The sequence below is a fragment of the Silurus aristotelis genome, assembly GCF_946808225.1.
Source record: "Silurus aristotelis genome assembly, chromosome: 6".
Taxonomy (NCBI): domain Eukaryota; kingdom Metazoa; phylum Chordata; class Actinopteri; order Siluriformes; family Siluridae; genus Silurus; species Silurus aristotelis.
Window position 1 is genome coordinate 14375577 of NC_139579.1, and position 16648 is coordinate 14392224.

At 38.8% G+C, this 16648-nt stretch overlaps 1 protein-coding gene and 1 long non-coding RNA gene across 16 annotated transcripts in view; one reads left to right on the forward strand and one right to left on the reverse strand.

Moving 5' to 3' along the window:
• Positions 1 to 16648, forward strand: part of phactr4a (phosphatase and actin regulator 4a) — a 136037-nt gene that overhangs the window by 111067 nt on the left and 8322 nt on the right. For 6 of the 14 annotated variants that reach the window (XR_014533929.1, XM_083543243.1, XM_083543240.1 and 3 more), the window contains 4 exons: positions 4417 to 4456; positions 14875 to 15030; positions 15780 to 15860; positions 15956 to 16648. The exon at positions 15956 to 16648 is cut by the window's right edge and continues 51 nt beyond it. Coding sequence is in view for 9 of the 14 variants with exons in the window: in XM_083543243.1 (XP_083399369.1) it covers positions 4444 to 4456; positions 14875 to 15030; positions 15780 to 15860; positions 15956 to 16648 (943 nt within the window). In the remaining 5 variants the exon portion in view is untranslated. Of the gene's footprint in view, positions 1 to 4416; positions 4457 to 4763; positions 4820 to 9968; positions 10685 to 14874; positions 15031 to 15779; positions 15861 to 15955 lie in introns of those variants that run through there. The other 8 variants (XR_014533930.1, XR_014533931.1, XR_014533932.1 and 5 more) reach the window with 4 other exon arrangements.
• On the reverse strand, positions 8257 to 9367 carry LOC310727194. Of its 2 annotated transcripts, none has more exons than XR_014533960.1 (2): positions 9127 to 9367; positions 8257 to 9058 (listed from the first exon to the last, which is right to left on the reverse strand). It is a non-coding gene; the product is annotated as an uncharacterized lncRNA (long non-coding RNA). The 2 variants fall into 2 exon arrangements; XR_014533961.1 differs by having other exon boundaries at positions 8257 to 9062.

Consider the following 16648-nt stretch of genomic DNA (forward strand, 5'->3'; position numbering starts at 1 on the left):
AGTGTTAGTAGTAATAGTTGTGTTAGTATTAGTAGTAATAGTTGAGTTAGTATTAGTAGTAATACTTGTTAGTATTAGCAGTAATAGTTGTGTTAGTATTAGCAGTAATAGTTGTTAGTATTAGTAGTAATAGTTGTGTTGGTATTAGTAGTAATAGTTGTTAGTATTAGTAGTAAAAGTTGTGTTAGTATTAGTAGTAATAGTTTTTAGTATTAGTTGTGTTAGGATTAGTAGTAATAGTTGTGTTAGTAATAGTAGTAATAGTTGTTAGTATTAGCAGTAATAGTTGTTAGTATTAGTAGTAATAGTTGTTAGTGTTAGTAGTAATAGTTGTTAGTGCTAGAAGTAATAGTTGTTAGTATTAGTAGTAATAGTTGTTAGTGTTAGTAGTAATAGTTGTTAGTGCTAGAAGGAATAGTTGTTAGTGCTAGAAGGAATAGTTGTTAGTATTAGTAGTAATAGTTGTTAGTATTAGTAGTAATAGTTGTTAGTATTAGCAGTAATAGTTGTTAGTGCTAGCAGTAATAGTTGTTAGTATTAGTAGTAATAGTTGTTAGTATTAGCAGTAATAGTTGTTAGTATTAGCAGTAATAGTTGTTAGTGCTAGTAGTAATAGTTGTGTTAGTATTAGTAGTAATAGTTGTTAGTATTAGTAGTAATAGTTGTTAGTGTTAGTAGTAATCGTTGTGTTAATATTAGTGCTAGAAGTAATAGTTGTTAGTATTAGTAGTAATAGTTGTGTTAGTATTAGCAGTAATAGTTGTTAGTATTAGCAGTAATAGTTGTTAGTATTAGCAGTAATAGTTGTTAGTATTAGTAGTAATAGTTGTTAGTGTTAGTAGTAATAGTTGTTAGTGCAAGAAGTAATAGTTGTTAGTATTAGTAGTAATAGTTGTTAGTGTTAGTAGTAATAGTTGTTAGTATTAGTAGTAATAGTTGTTAGTATTAGCAGTAATAGTTGTTAGTGCTAGTAGTAATAGTTGTGTTAGTGCTAGTAGTAATAGTTGTGTTAGTATTAGTAGTAATAGTTGTTAGTGTTAGTAGTAATAGTTGTGTTAATATTAGTAGTAATAGTTGTTAGTATTAGTAGTAATAGTTGTGTTAGTATTAGTAGTAATAGTTGTTAGTGCTAGTAGTAATAGTTGTTTGTGCTAGTAGTAATAGTTGTTAGTGCTAGTCGTAATAGTTGTTAGTATTAGTAGTAATAGTTGTGTTAGTGTTAGTAGTAATAGTTGTTAGTTTTAGTAGTAATAGTTGTTAGTATTAGTAGTAATAGTTATGGTAGTATTAGTAGTAATAGTTGTTAGTGCTAGTAGTAATAGTTGTTAGTGCTAGTAGTAATAGTTGTTAGTGATAGTAGTAATAGTTGTTAGTGCTAGTAGTAATAGTTGTTAGTGCTAGTAGTAATAGTTGTTAGTATTAGCAGTAATAGTTGTTAGTGCTAGCAGTAATAGTTGTTAGTGCTAGCAGTAATAGTTGTTAGTGCTAGTAGTAATAGTTGTGTTATTATTAGTAGTAATAGTTGTTAGTATTAGCAGTAATAGTTGTTAGTATTAGTAGTAATAGTTGTTAGTGTTAGTAGTAATAGTTGTGTTAATATTAGTAGTAATAGTTGTGTTAGTATTAGTAGTAATAGTTGTGTTAGTATTAGTAGTAATAGTTGTGTTAGTATTAGTAGTAATAGTTGTTAGTGCTAGTAGTAATAGTTGTTAGTGCTAGTAGTAATAGTTGTTAGTGCTAGTAGTAATAGTTGTTAGTATTAGTAGTAATAGTTGTTAGTATTAGTAGTAATAGTTGTGTTAGTGTTAGTAGTAATAGTTGTGTTAGTGTTAGTAGTAATAGTTGTTAGTGCTAGTAGTAATAGTTGTTAGTATTAGTAGTAATAGTTGTTAGTGCTAGTAGTAATAGTTGTTAGTATTAGTAGTAATAGTTGTTAGTATTAGCAGTAATAGTTGTTAGTATTAGTAGTAATAGTTGTTAGTATTAGTAGTAATAGTTGTTAGTGCTAGTAGTAATAGTTGTTAGTGTTAGTAGTAATAGTTGTGTTAGTGTTTGTAGTAATAGTTGTTAGTGCTAGTAGTAATAGTTGTTAGTGCTAGTAGTAATAGTTGTTAGTGTTTGTAGTAATAGTTGTTAGTGCTAGTAGTAATAGTTGTTAGTATTAGTAGTAATAGTTGTGTTAGTGTTAGTAGTAATAGTTGTTAGTGTTAGTAGTAATAGTTGTTAGTGTTAGTAGTAATAGTTGTTAGTATTAATAGTAAAAGTTGTGTTAATATTATTAGTAATAGTTGTGGTAGTATTAGTAGTAATAGTTGTGGTAGTATCAGTAGTAATAGTTGTGGTAGTATCAGTAGTAATAGGTGGTAGTGTTAGTAGTAATAGTTGTGTTGGTATTAGTAGTAATAGTTGTTAGTATTAGTAGTAATAGTTGTGTTGGTATTAGTAGTAGTAGTTGTTAGTGTTAGTAGTAATAGTTGTTAGTGTTAGTAGTAATAGTTGTGTTAGTATTAGTAGTAATAGTTGAGTTAGTATTAGTAGTAATACTTGTTAGTATTAGCAGTAATAGTTGTGTTAGTATTAGCAGTAATAGTTGTGTTAGTATTAGCAGTAATAGTTGTTAGTATTAGTAGTAATAGTTGTGTTGGTATTAGTAGTAATAGTTTTTAGTATTAGTTGTGTTAGGATTAGTAGTAATAGTTGTGTTAGTAATAGTAGTAATAGTTGTTAGTATTAGCAGTAATAGTTGTTAGTATTAGTAGTAATAGTTGTTAGTGTTAGTAGTAATAGTTGTTAGTGCTAGAAGTAATAGTTGTTAGTATTAGTAGTAATAGTTGTTAGTGTTAGTAGTAATAGTTGTTAGTGCTAGAAGGAATAGTTGTTAGTGCTAGAAGGAATAGTTGTTAGTATTAGTAGTAATAGTTGTTAGTATTAGCAGTAATAGTTGTTAGTATTAGTAGTAATAGTTGTTAGTATTAGTAGTAATAGTTCTTAGTGTTAGTAGTAATAGTTCTTAGTGTTAGTAGTAATAGTTCTTAGTGTTAGTAGTAATAGTTCTTAGTGTTAGTAGTAATATTTGTGGTGGTATTGGTAGTAATAGTTGTGTTGGTATTAGTTGTAATAGTTTTTAGTGTTAGTAGTAATAGTTGTGTTAGTGTTAGTAGTAATAGTTGTTTGTATTAGTAGTAATAGTTATGTTGGTATTAGTAGTAATAGTTGTTAGTATTAGTAGTAATAGTTGTGTTAGTATTAGTAGTAATAGTTGTGTTAGTATTAGTAGTAATAGTTGTGTTAGTATTAGTAGTAATAGTTGTTAGTATTAGTAGTAATAGTTGTTAGTATTAGTAGTAATAGTTGTGTTAGTAGTAATAGTTGTTAGTGTTAGTAGTAATAGTTGTTAGTGTTAGTAGTAATAGTTGTTAGTATTAGTAGTAATAGTTGTGGTAGTATTAGTAGTAATAGTTGTGTTAGTGTTAGTAGTAATAGTTGTTAGTATTAGTAGTATCAGTTCTTAGTGTTAGTAGTAATAGTTGTTAGTATTAGTAGTAATAGTTGTTAGTATTAGTAGTAATAGTTGTTAGTATTAGTAGTAATAGTTCTTAGTGTTAGTAGTAATAGTTCTTAGTGTTAGTAGTAATAGTTGTGGTGGTATTAGTAGTAATAGTTGTGTTGGTATTAGTTGTAATAGTTTTTAGTGTTAGTAGTAATAGTTGTGTTAGTGTTAGTAGTAATAGTTGTTTGTATTAGTAGTAATAGTTGTTTGTATTAGTAGTAATAGTTGTGTTGGTATTAGTAGTAATAGTTATGTTGGTATTAGTAGTAATAGTTGTTAGTATTAGTAGTAATAGTTGTTAGTATTGGTAGTAATAGTTGTGTTGGTATTAGTAGTAATAGTTGTGTTGGTTTTAGTAGTAATAGTTGTTAGTGTTAGTATTAATAGTTGTGTTGGTATTAGTAGTAATAGTTGTTAGTGTTAGTAGTAATAGTTGTGTTAGTATTAGTAGTAATAGTTGTTAGTATTAGTAGTAATAGTTGTGTTGGTATTAGTATTAATAGTTGTTAGTGTTAGTAGTAATAGTTGTGTTAGTATTAGTAGTAATAGTTGTGTTAGTATTAGTAGTAATAGTTGTGTTGGTATTAGTATTAATAGTTGTGTTGGTATTAGTATTAATAGTTGTTAGTGTTAGTAGTAATAGTTGTGTTAGTATTAGTAGTAATAGTTGTGTTAGTATTAGTAGTAATAGTTGTTAGTATTAGTAGTAATAGTTGTTAGTAATGGTAATTCTGTTAGTAGTATTTGTAGTCTTTTGTTGAGAAATATTATTGCAGTGTTTTTTTTTTCAGGACTGTAAATTTTAATGTACTGAAATAATATTTATAATATGAATGAAAACTCCAATAATTCCCTCTGTTTTCCAGGTCCTGAGGAGCTGCTGTGAACGTGGAATGGAAAAGCGAGGTAGGAGCTCTGCTTCTTCTTTTCTAGTTATTACTCAATCCTCAGACCAGGAGCAGTGAAACGCTCAGATCTTTCCTTCCTCACAGCGAGTCATCAGAGTGAAACTTACAGTCATTACTGACTTCATCCAAATGTAAATACGTGTACGAGGTTCCCCATGTCATTCGCTGCGGCTGGTCATGTGACTCCAACGTCTGTCCAGTAGGCAATATCCGATTTCATGTCACACAGAATACACACACCTTCAGGTGTGCCGCCCTCTGGTCTTTGTACTTTGTACTTTGTGTGTGTGTGTGTGTGTGTCTGGGAGTGAAGACTGTATGGATGAAGAGATTCACACTGTAGCTGAGGGACTTCTCCCAGGTAGGAGCTCAGGGTGGAAATGTTGAGTGTGTTTGTGGAAAGTCTTTTATTCAGTGAGTGAACGAGTGTGTGTGTGTTTGTGTGTGTGTGTGTTTGTGTGTGTGTGTGTGTGTGTGTGTGTGTGTGTGTGTGTGTGTGTGTGTGTGTGTTTTCTGCTCCCAGGTCACATGACTCGAGTTTTTTCACGCCTGAGTGCTTGTATTTCAGTGCACCTGATTAATGAAGCTGAGAGTCACAGCAGTGATGTGCTGTAGTTTAAAGCAAAGAGAAACGTTCTCCTTTTTTTAGTGTGTTCTTCATGAACTTAATGGAGAAATGGGACAAAATTGAGGCGGGATAGAGATCTTTAGGTTTCAGAGACGGCCTGATAAAACTGTTCATTTCTACCCTTCTGTTTGAACTTTTTCCTGCTTAAAGAACAGCAGTGTTTATGGTTTATCTGTATTATTATTATTATTAGTGGTAGTGATGTCACTTTACCATTTCACTTGAATAAAGCTGAAATCGAGTTGATACCCGTCCAGTATTTTCTTGAAGAATAATAAGCTTTGAAAGATATAGTTTGCCGACACAGGAACAGTTAGAGTTTGATCTGTTTTATCACTCAATTAAACTCTTCCTCCTAAAATCACTGATGTTCTAAAAACTGAATGTAATAAATTTCCCCCCCACACACAGCTGTCTGCACATCTGTACACATTTCTTTTTTCCATTCACTTCTTCAGTGCTTTTTATATGACATCCAAACTACAATTACGATTCTGATTCTGAGCATGTGTTTGGATCACTGGCATCTTAAACAATAATAATAATAATAATAATAATAATAATAATAATAATATACAGTGAGGAAAATAAGTATTTGAACAACCTGCTATTTTGCAAGTTCTCCCACTTAGAAATCATGGAATGGTCTGAAATTGTCATCGTAGGTGCATGTCCACTGTGAGAGACATAATCTAAAAAACAAAATCCAGAAATCACAATATATGATTTTTAAACTATTTATTTGTATGATACAGCTGCAAATGAGGATTTGAACACCTGAGAAAGTCAATGTTAATATTTGGTACAGTAGCCTTTGTTTGCAATTACCGAGGTCAAACGTTTCCTGTAGTTTTTCACCAGGTTTGCACACACTGCAGGAGGGATTTTGGCCCACTCCTCCACACAGATCTTCTCTAGATCAGTCAGGTTTCTGGCCTGTCGCTGAGAAACACAGAGTTTGAGCTCCCTCCAAAGATTCTCTATTGGGTTTAGGTCTGGAGACTGGCTAGGCCATGCCAGAACCTTGATATGCTTCTTACAGAGCCACTCCTTGGTTATCCTGGCTGTGTGCTTCGGGTCATTGTCATGTTGGAAGACCCAGCATCGACCCATCTTCAATGCTCTAACAGAGAAGGAGGTTGTTCCCCAAAATCTCGCAATACATGGCCCCGGTCATCCTCTCCTTAATACAGTGTAGTCGCCCTGTCCCATGTGTAGAAAAACACCCCCAAAGCATGATGCTACCACCCCCATGCTTCACAGTAGGGATGGTGTTCTTGGGATGGTACTCATCATACTTCTTTCTCCAAACACCGTTAGTGGAATTATGACCCAAAAGTTCTATTTTGGTCTCAACTGACCACATGACTTTCTCCCATGACTCTTCTGGATCATCCAAATGGTCATTGGCAAACTTAAGATGTGCCTGGACATGTGCTTTTTTAAGCAGGGGAACCTTCTGTGCCATGCATGATTTCAAACCATGACGTCTAAGTGTATTACCAACAGTAACCTTGGAAACGGTGGTCCCAGCTCTTTTCAGGTCATTGACCAGCTCCTCCCGTGTAGTTCTGGGCTGATTTCTCACCTTCCTTAGGATCATTGAGACCCCACGAGGTGAGATCTTGCATGGAGCCCCAGTCTGAGGGAGATTGACAGTCATGTTTAGCTTCTTCCATTTTCTAATGATTGCTCCAACAGTGGACCTTTTTTCACCAAGCTGCTTGGCAATTTCCCCGTAGCCCTTTCCAGCCTTGTGGAGGTGTACAATTTTGTCTCTAGTGTCTTTGGACAGCTCTTTGGTCTTGGCCATGTTAGTAGTTGGATTCTTACTGATTGTATGGGGTGGACAGGTGTCTTTATGCAGCTAACGACCTTAAACAGGTGCATCTAATTTAGGATACTAAATGTAGTGTTGGTGGACATTTTAAAGGCAGACTAACAGGTCTTTGAGGGTCAGAATTCTAGCTGATAGACAGGTGTTCAAATACTTATTTGTATCATACAAATAAATAGTTTAAAAATCATATATTGTGATTTCTGGATTTTTTTTTTTAGATTATGTCTCTCACAGTGGACATGCACCTACGATGACAATTTCAAACCCTTCCATGATTTCTAAGTGGGAGAACTTGCAAAATAGCAGGGTGTTCAAATACTTATTTTCCTCACTGTATTGTTCATATATGTCACGAAACACCAGACGGCGGAAACCAGGAGTAAAACAAGGTGTAGTTTATTTATCTTGAAGAGGGGATATTCAGAAACTGGAGTGCAGAAAAAGAATAAACTTCACGAGAAGCGTAACGAGGAGCACAGGATCACAGGATCTGTAGGGAGTTCAGATTATCTGGGGGCTACAGTAGATTGGACGGCGAGTAAAGGGGGAGAGAGATCTTTTAAAGGGGAAGGATGAAGGGGAAACAGGTGCAGGTGATTAATAGGAGGGAGAGGATGAGTGAGAGTGTTGTGTGTTCGAGGGGGCGTGGTTGTGTGGTTCTCTGACATTAAATAATAAATCTGTATCAATAATACAGTAGTAATTATTGTAGTTTTGGTGGTGGCAGTAGTTGCAGCAGTAGTAATAGTTGTAGTATTTGTTCTAGTAGCTCGTGAGTTAAAATCCCAGCAAGCTGCCACTTGTGGGCCCCTGAGCCAGGCCCCTAACCATCAGTTGCTCGTTTGTAATCTGCTTTGGATAAGAGCATCTGTCTAATCGTGTAAACTAGAGGTAGTGGATTTTAACGATATTGATTGTAAGGTTGCCGATAATCGATCACCTGATTTTTTAAAATGCATACTGGATAAAAAACAAACACTTCATGAAAATAGAACTAAATTCTATAATTTTTTTTATTTAAAAAAATTACTGGATCATGAAAATGTGCTAAATGAAATAAATATGAATATATCACTTATATTGATAAATATTGAGGAAAATAAGAAATTCATTCAAACAAACAAAAAGTTACACTTCAAATAAATTAAACACAGTTACCTCCAAAATTAACAAAAAAAGACACGTCAAATAAACAGCACGTGGTACCAGTGATTCACCTCTAGAGGCCGCTCTTGTACTGTATAACGCAACCAGGAAAAACTATCGGGAAGATTCTTGCGATAGCCGATCAACCCCTAGTGTAAATGGAGTAATGGAGGTTGTGGTAGTATTTGTACTAATTATAGTAGTAACAGAAGTAATAATAGTCTTAGTAATTTACCATAATAATAAAGTTTCTAAAATGTATGCATTTAGAGCAGGTTTTGTACAGTGGAGTTTAAGTTGAAGGTTTAAGACACAGGACTGTGAATTCTGTAGTACTGTAATAATCCACTTCACTGATCCTAAAAACTCTTTCTAAAACTTACCACTAGGTGGATTCTTACACTACACTGTTAACTGTGTGTGTGTGTGTGTGTGTGTGTGAGAGACAGAGAAGCTTCACCTGAATTCAGTAGAGGGTGTGTTTGTGTTTCCTGAGTAACTCTTGTTTGGTAGGAACTCTTACATATCAAACTTTATATAGTTCTGAAAATGAGCGTATTTTCTGTTTACATTCCACCAGAACACAGTTCTGTGTATTCTCTCACTTTCCTCTCACGTTCAGCCTCAGCATCGTCCACAGCTCTCTGTCGTCTCCTCACCTGCATCACAGTGTCTAAACTCCAGCCTGATCACTTTAACTCCACTATTTAATGCACTAGAAGTAATTGACAGATCAGAGCAGTGAATAGTGGATTGTGATTGGCTGGAAGTTTTGTTGAGCACACAGTTAGTTTGTGTTTGAATCTAAACGAATGCACTGCTAATGACCTCACTGAGCTCCATGGAGGAGTTCTGCATGTGGTTTAGGGGTTCGCTGTATGTTTGTGTGTGTGTGTGTGTGTGTGTGTGTGTACACAGTGCTGTCTCCGGCTGGCACATGATACAGAGCATGCCGCTTCTCTCTCTCTCTCTCTCTCTCTCTCTCTCTCTCTCGCTCTCTCTCTCTCTCTCTCTCTCTCTCTCTCTCTCTCTCTCTCTCTCTCTTCCCATATACACGCCATAACACTGATCTTTAGAATCAAATCAGAACTGTTCCATTTTTCCACAAAACCTTGTTTATGGACCTTGGAGATGATTATATGAGGAACGTTGCGCTGATGAGATTATCAGGATCCTGATCAGTTCAGATGATGGTGTGTGTAATAACCAGTGTAATAACATCATTATTCTACATTTGAATAAATCAGAGTGTGCGTGTGCGTGTGCGTGTGCGTGTGCGTGTGCGTGTGTGTGTGTGTGTGTGTGTGTACAGAAGGCAATTACATTTTGTGTGTGTGTGTGTACCGAGAGCAATCACATTGTGTGTGTGTGTGTGTGTGTGTGTGTGTGTGTGTGTGTGTGTGTGTGTGTGTGTACAGAAGGCAATCACATTGTATGTGTGTTTGTGTGTGTGTGTGTGTGTACAGAGGGCAACTACATTTTGTGTGTGTGTGTGTGTACCGAGAGCAATCACATTGTTTGTGTGTGTGTGTGTGTGTGTGTGTGTGTGTGTGTGTGTGTGTGTGTGTGTGTACAGAAGGCAATCACATTGTGTGTGTGTGTGTGTGTGTGTGTGTGTGTGTGTGTGTGTGTGTACAGAAGGCAATCACATTTTGTGTGTGTGTGTGTGTGTGTGTGTGTGTGTACAGAAGGCAATCACATTGTGTGTGTGTGTGTGTGTGTGTGTGTGTGTGTGTGTGTGTGTGTGTGTACAGAGAGCGGTCACATTGTGTGTGTGTGTGTGTGTGTGTGTGTGTGTGTGTTTGTGTACAAAGAGCGGTCACATTGTGTGTGTGTGTGTGTGTGTGTGTGTGTGTGTGTGTGTGTGTGTGTGTGTGTGTACGTACAGAAAGCGATCACATGATTTGGACACACACATATGTAGTAAAACACCTTCTATGCACTGACATTTATATTTTATTTGCTGATTAGTCGTTTGTGGATTAGACGTCTGATCTCGCGGTCTAAACCATTTGCACAAAGGGTCACAGGGGAGGCGTGTTCCTCACCCACCTGCCATGCGCCATACCTCATGCTGTAATCAGATGCTCCACTGATGTCACTTCCTGCCACCTGCACGTTCCACCTAAGCCGCAGTTCTTCTTGCAGCGAGTTCTTGGGTTTCCTCGTCCATGCAGTGCGTCATGTGACGTCTCGAGGGTCTCTCACGGCCCTTCTGGCGAGTACGTGGCTGTGGCTGTTAGGAAATCAGGGAAGGGTAAAGTCTCACCGGGGAATGACAGGCATCCGAGCCTGATGGAATACCTCAGGCTTGTGGAGTAACTCATTTACCAAGTCAGAGGTGCTGTGAGGGAGGGACCGGAGAGAGAGAGAGAGTGTGTGTGTGTGAAGGCGGGACAGAGAAGGAGACGCACTGAGGACAGGCGAGCGAGCAAAGCAGGGTTGTGTTACACTTTAGCTTCGTTTGCTGACATACAGGAAACGAGAGAGAGAGAGAGAGAGAGAGAGAGGAGAAGCAGGACGCCGTGTTTTTCTCTCCCTGACTCAGCCTGAGAGCATGGGCCAGGGAGATAGTGCTCAGGCTCACACACAGCACTTCACTCCGAACCCAGGTGAGCGCACACACACACACACACAGACTGAATAGCTCACTGACACTGTGGAATGCAGCACAGAATGTAGTATTTGTGTTTTCTCTTCTCTGTGCATCTGTATTCCTGCAGCGTATTCCGTCTTCAGACTCTCACACGGCCCTTATCTTCTTCTTTTTCTTCTTCTTCTTATTATTATTAAGGTTACGTCCTTGTCCTTCTGTCACGTGTAGAACAGTGATAAATGATTAACGTTTACTTTAATGAATGAGTATGATGAAATAAATATATAAATATATATGAAGGTGAATATTGAGTAGCTCAGCCTGCGTTTGTTGAAGAATATAGTCAGTATTGTTCCAGGGTGTTGGCTGGAGTTATTTAGATCCAGTAGAAGTAGATGTAGTTGTAGATGACTCTGAGCTCCTTCACTCTTTACTTCACACTTTGCCTATATGAAAACCAGAGAGGAGATATGGGAAGTGTGTGGTTTGGTCATAACCAGCCCTACCTTCTCACCACACAAACTCCGAATCCTCCTGCTGAGTTCGGTGTATTTCAGCGTCCAGTCTGAGATTCGTGATTTACATCACACAAGTTTTCCTCTTCAAATAAAAGATCATTAAAGCAGCATCTGAAGCAGCTGTGATGTGCTTCATTTTCACACTCAAAGGATCAAAGGATTTTTTTTTTTGTTTTATTTTAATGCTAAATATTGATTCTTTTTTTGAATATATAAATTACTGACATTTAGAAATATACAAATAATAAACATGACTTATCACATACGTATTAGTTCATTGTTTGAGTAAAGCCGTCTTTTATCATTTATTATTACAGATTTATGATTTAAGAATCTTAAACTACTTTATAGCAAAAAAAAATTTCAAATGTAATTTAATTAAACAATATGCACAAATATAAATAAATTCAGTGTGTAATAACTGAACCCCTGAGCTAATAAAACCTAACACACACACACACACACACACATCATGATAGTGTTCTGCCTAAAGTAGATAAAAGTGCTATAAATTCTTTACCGTGTTCGTTCTGTTCCGAACGCTGAAACAACAATCGGAGTCACGCTGTTATCAACAATAAATCAACGCTTTCTGACCAATCAGGAGAGAGATTTTAACAGCACTGTGGTATGAATGTAATTTAGATCTTTTTATGGTCTCTCTGTAAATCAGCTTAAGGAGTGTGGACGTGCCACAGATGAAACGTTCTGATCACCTCTAAAGATATGAAGAAATCCTTTCAATACAACTTTCCATTATTGTAAAAAAAAAAGACGTGTACAAACGGGTTATATGGATTTAACACTGTTAGTAGTTGAGGATTCGTTCAGCACACCTTCTGTTCTGATTACGCTCTTTAACACGTCACATTAATTTATATTTATTTATATCTTTATGTGGACGCTGATCTTTTTTTATATTCTCACTGAAAGTGAACAGAAAAATAAAATAAACGTCCTCTAGACTTTTATCAGTCATCCACAAGTCTCATATTCAGATCCATATGTAGCTTCTGTTGGAGATCTGGTCTGATGTGCTATGCTGGAACCCCATTGGGGAAGAGGTATCTCCAGAAGGTCATGAGTTCAAATCCCACACACCACTGAGATGCTGGGATTTTTAACCCTCACAACTGCTCAGCTGTGTGAATGAGATAACTGTAAGTGTCTCTGGATAAAAGCATCTGCTGTAAATATATTTGGAAGGAAACTTATGAAGGAGATGAAAACCATCACTCTCACCTACACATAATTCACCGGTATACACCTGATGTTCAACTTTAAGCCACGCCTCCTTTCTTAGACCATGTGATCTTGTGTGGGATTGTGGGTATGTGTGCAGTGGCCTTACTTTGATGTGTGTGTGTGTGTGTGTGTGTGTGTGTGTGTGTGTGTGTGTGTGCGAGTGCGAGTGCGAGAGTGCGAGAGTGTGTGTGTGTTCCAGCAGCATGTGTGCCTTTTCTCACTTTATTACAGATCTCTGAATGTACTCTTCTGCATGTGCACCGATACTCATCTGGTCACATGACCACCACACACACACACACACACACACACACACACACACTCCTGTAATGGTGCTACGGAAACCCAAGCTGCACTTTCGTCTCTGACATCACGACCTCCTTTATTCCCACACACACATGTGCACAGCCGTTATTGTAGCTCGCAACACTGCACCTCTTTCCCATAATGCCCTGGGCTTCAGTCCACCTGCCCACCTAATCCACTACACTTTTATTAACGAGCGAGTTTCAATAACGCAGTACTGCATGACTGATCCATCTAAAAGGAAAAGGTGTGTCATGGAGAGTAGAGTCTGCTGAAGGCTCCATGCAGCTGTCTCATGATCTTCAGTAGAAAAGAGCTCTCAGTTTGTGTGCGTGTTTCACTACTCCTGAAGCTCCTTCACACACACACACACACACACACACACACCTTGCTGGAGCGGTTGTACAAGACTTGCCTTCTCTTGCGTCTCAGACCAGTTTGGCTTCTCTCACACTTCTCACGTTCTTTTTTCTACTGTATTGATTTATTTGAAGGAAACTCCTGTGACAGAGCTTCCACTCCAACACACCACCCCACCATTTCCTCCCATATCCCACACACCTCACACGGCATGAAGAAGAAAAACTAAAACCTTTCCCACTCAGAACCTTCATCAGCCTTCATTTCCAAGCCGTGCTCCTCATCTCCTCATCTCCCTGAGATGAACGTCTCCTGTAGAACCCTGATTTCCTCCACCCACCTCCAGTTCCATGATGGCCAACAAACTTTATTTTTAGTCATCTTTTTAAACTCCAGCTTCAGTCTTGCTCACACACAAGCATAATGTGAAGGTGCAGACCTTCACCTCCACCTTGAGATCACCTTCAGGATCTCATGAGCTCCGGATAACAGAGCGAAAGCTTCTCTTTGGTGCCACTCAGGAGCTCCGGTCTACCGAGTTCTGATCTCAAACATGAATTAAATGGTTAATGAACAAATAAATGGCGAGTGTTTGTATAATAGAGATTTCAGCGCGAATCAGCCGGTGGTAATAAAATAGAGTGTTGTGTGCGGTGGATGAGGTTGTAGGAATGTTGTATTATTGTGCAGGAGTGTTGATGGTGAAAATGATCTCACTCAATCTAAACGAGAACGAGATGTTATGACCGTAATGTGCTGCTGTTTTTTATTATGGCTTTGTTGGCAGTAAGAGATAGAACTGACCTTTTCCCCGTTACTCCACTCTCACTCTGTGCTGCTGCTCAGATACGTGTCTCAGGACGGCTGAAACTGACGTGACCGCTATCCAGTCACACGTTTTATCCAACCTTTTGAATACACATGCAGCTTTTTGTCTGTTTTGTGTTCCGAACTAAAAACCTTCAGTGTGCTTTCTAAGCCATCGTTCTCTCAGTCCTCCCTAACTGATAAGCCCTTCACCCACAGCAAGTCACGTGTTCTACGAGGTGGCGTGAAAAAGGTTTTGAGACTAGTTTTGTAACACACCAACAGAGGCAGGCACAAGGCTGCACACACAGTCACAGGGAGCACCGACCTTCATGAGTCAGTGTGCCAAAAGACATCTTCCTGTGTACATTAAAATTATGCAGCTGGTGTCCACTATTCCGACCACGTGCGTTACCTCGTCCGCTATTTTGACCACGTGCGTTACCACGTCCACGATCCGCACCCACCCTACTCGGCTCCTGCAAGCAGCAGGACACCGTTGTGGAGATCCGGCGTGAAACACAGAAGGTGTTTAATACGGTTTGAATAGAAGACTTTCAGTGCACGCTCCAGATGAACACTGGGGGGGCGCTGTATTACTGCACAAGGGGACTTTTTTAAAGGCTATAGTGTGGAAATGTAGATGAATAAAGTACTTTCCTGTAAACAGAGTGAGAGCTATGAGTCTGTCCACACCATTTTATTTTGTTCAGCTGAATCTTCTCCACACAGTCTCCAAAGCCTGAGCAGAAACCTGCTTAGCTGTTTTCTTCACTGCTTATTTTTCTTTTCTTTCGTTATATACGGTCTCGTAGAAATGACACGCCCTGTGTAGGGTGTACCACGGTAATCGCTCATACCCATAGAAGACGTGATTAAACTCCAAACACATGGTGATGGTTCTAAAGCGCGTTCCACATCAGAATTTTCTCTGTGATAACATTCCTCGTCTCACGTTTTTCCTTCCTAGATGATGACGTGGATGAGCAGCAAAACAGCACCATAGGGAATGACAACCCAAACACTAAACAGAAGGGGAAGTTCTCCAACCTGGGGAAGATCTTCAAGCCGTGGAAATGGAGGAAGAAGAAGGAAAGCAGCGAGAAGTTCAAGGAGACGTCAGAAGGTACAGGGTTTTTATTACAGGACAATGATTTCCTGCTCTCTATAACATTCATGTGTCGTCTTAAAGAACACCGAATCCACCACAGAGGTTCCACCTGTGGCCTGGTACCTTCACTGTGTTATCAGTTCTCCTGCTGTGTAACGTCTCGTTCCTTTCATTGTAATGAAAAAAGATCAAAAGCATATGTACAGTAAAAGGTTGATGTTTATCTCCTGCTGTGGAAAGTGTTGAGACCCAAACAAACCCATCTGATACACTGTATGAACAAAAGTATTGGGACACCTGACTTTCCAATCCATTTGTGGTTCTTCTCAAACTGTTATCGGAAAGTTAAAGACACACAATTGTATCAGACGTCTTCGGATGCAGGAGCATGACATTTTTAATATCAAACCTGCTCCAGCGTGACACAAAGCCAGTTCCATGAAGATCTGCTTTTCCAGACTTCACACTTATGACCAGGTGTCCGCAAACTTTTGGCTATATAATGTACCAACATCCAGACCTCAGACTGATGTATGATGGGAACAGCTAAAACACTAGAGTGAAGAAAACAGGGTTTCAGCAGGATCTTAAAAATGTCCAGAACTTTTATATCTGAATTTTAGGCCTTAAAAAGTCTTAAATTCTCTGTTTTAGGTCTTAAATGATATTAAACAGGTCTTAATTTTCTGCTGCAGCACTTTTGCCAAACCCCCCCCCCCCCCCCCATTCTCTACCGCTGTGATTGTTCTCGTGTGTGTTCTCAGTCCTGGAGAGGAAGATTTCGATGAGGAGACCCCGACAGGAGCTAATAGATAAAGGAGTAATAAAGGAAGTCTCTGAGAACGGTACAGCAGACTTTCAGCAGTTTTTCTACTCGAGTAAAATTTGATCTGGTGCGCTGTAGTGATCGTGTTATGTGTGATGTTTTACTCTGTTACAGAGAGTAATAGTGTGAAAGCTCCGTCTGTGAAGAACGGCCACACGGCCCCCGTCCCCAGGAGCCAGGGGTCACACGCAGAGGAGAGGAAGAGTTTACTGGCTCAGGAGCCTGAGCGGCGAAGCCGGATACCGTCAGACGTGTCGCGTAACAGACAGCCTCTGGACGTAGACGCACGTACGCGCATCGACTCGGACAAACAAGAGCGAGACGAGGCCCGGTACCGCAAGGACGAGAGAGAGGAACGAGGGAGGAGAGACGACAGGGATAGACGTGAGGAGCGTGATTCTAGAGGAGACTGGAGAGAAGATCGAGAACGGAGAGACAGGAGAGACGTCCGAGAAAACAAGGAACAAAAGAGGGACGATAGAGAGAGGAGAGAAGACAGGGAAAGGAAAGATGTAAAAGAACGACGAGACGATCACGACCGAAAGGAAGAAACTCTCCGACGAGACGACAGAGAGAAGAGACCTGAAAACGAGAGGAGGGACGAGCGAGAACGGAAAGTCGACAAGGAGAGAAGAGACGAGAGAGAACGAAAGAATGAACACGACAGGAGAGAGGACTTGGGGAGGAAAGACCTGAGGAAGGTGGAACCTTTAAAGCTGTTACGGCCTCAGTCTGAGATGGACATGAGGAGCAGCGTGTCTGACGTGGGACACAAAAACCGTCCCGTCTCAGAAGTGGACCAGAGGA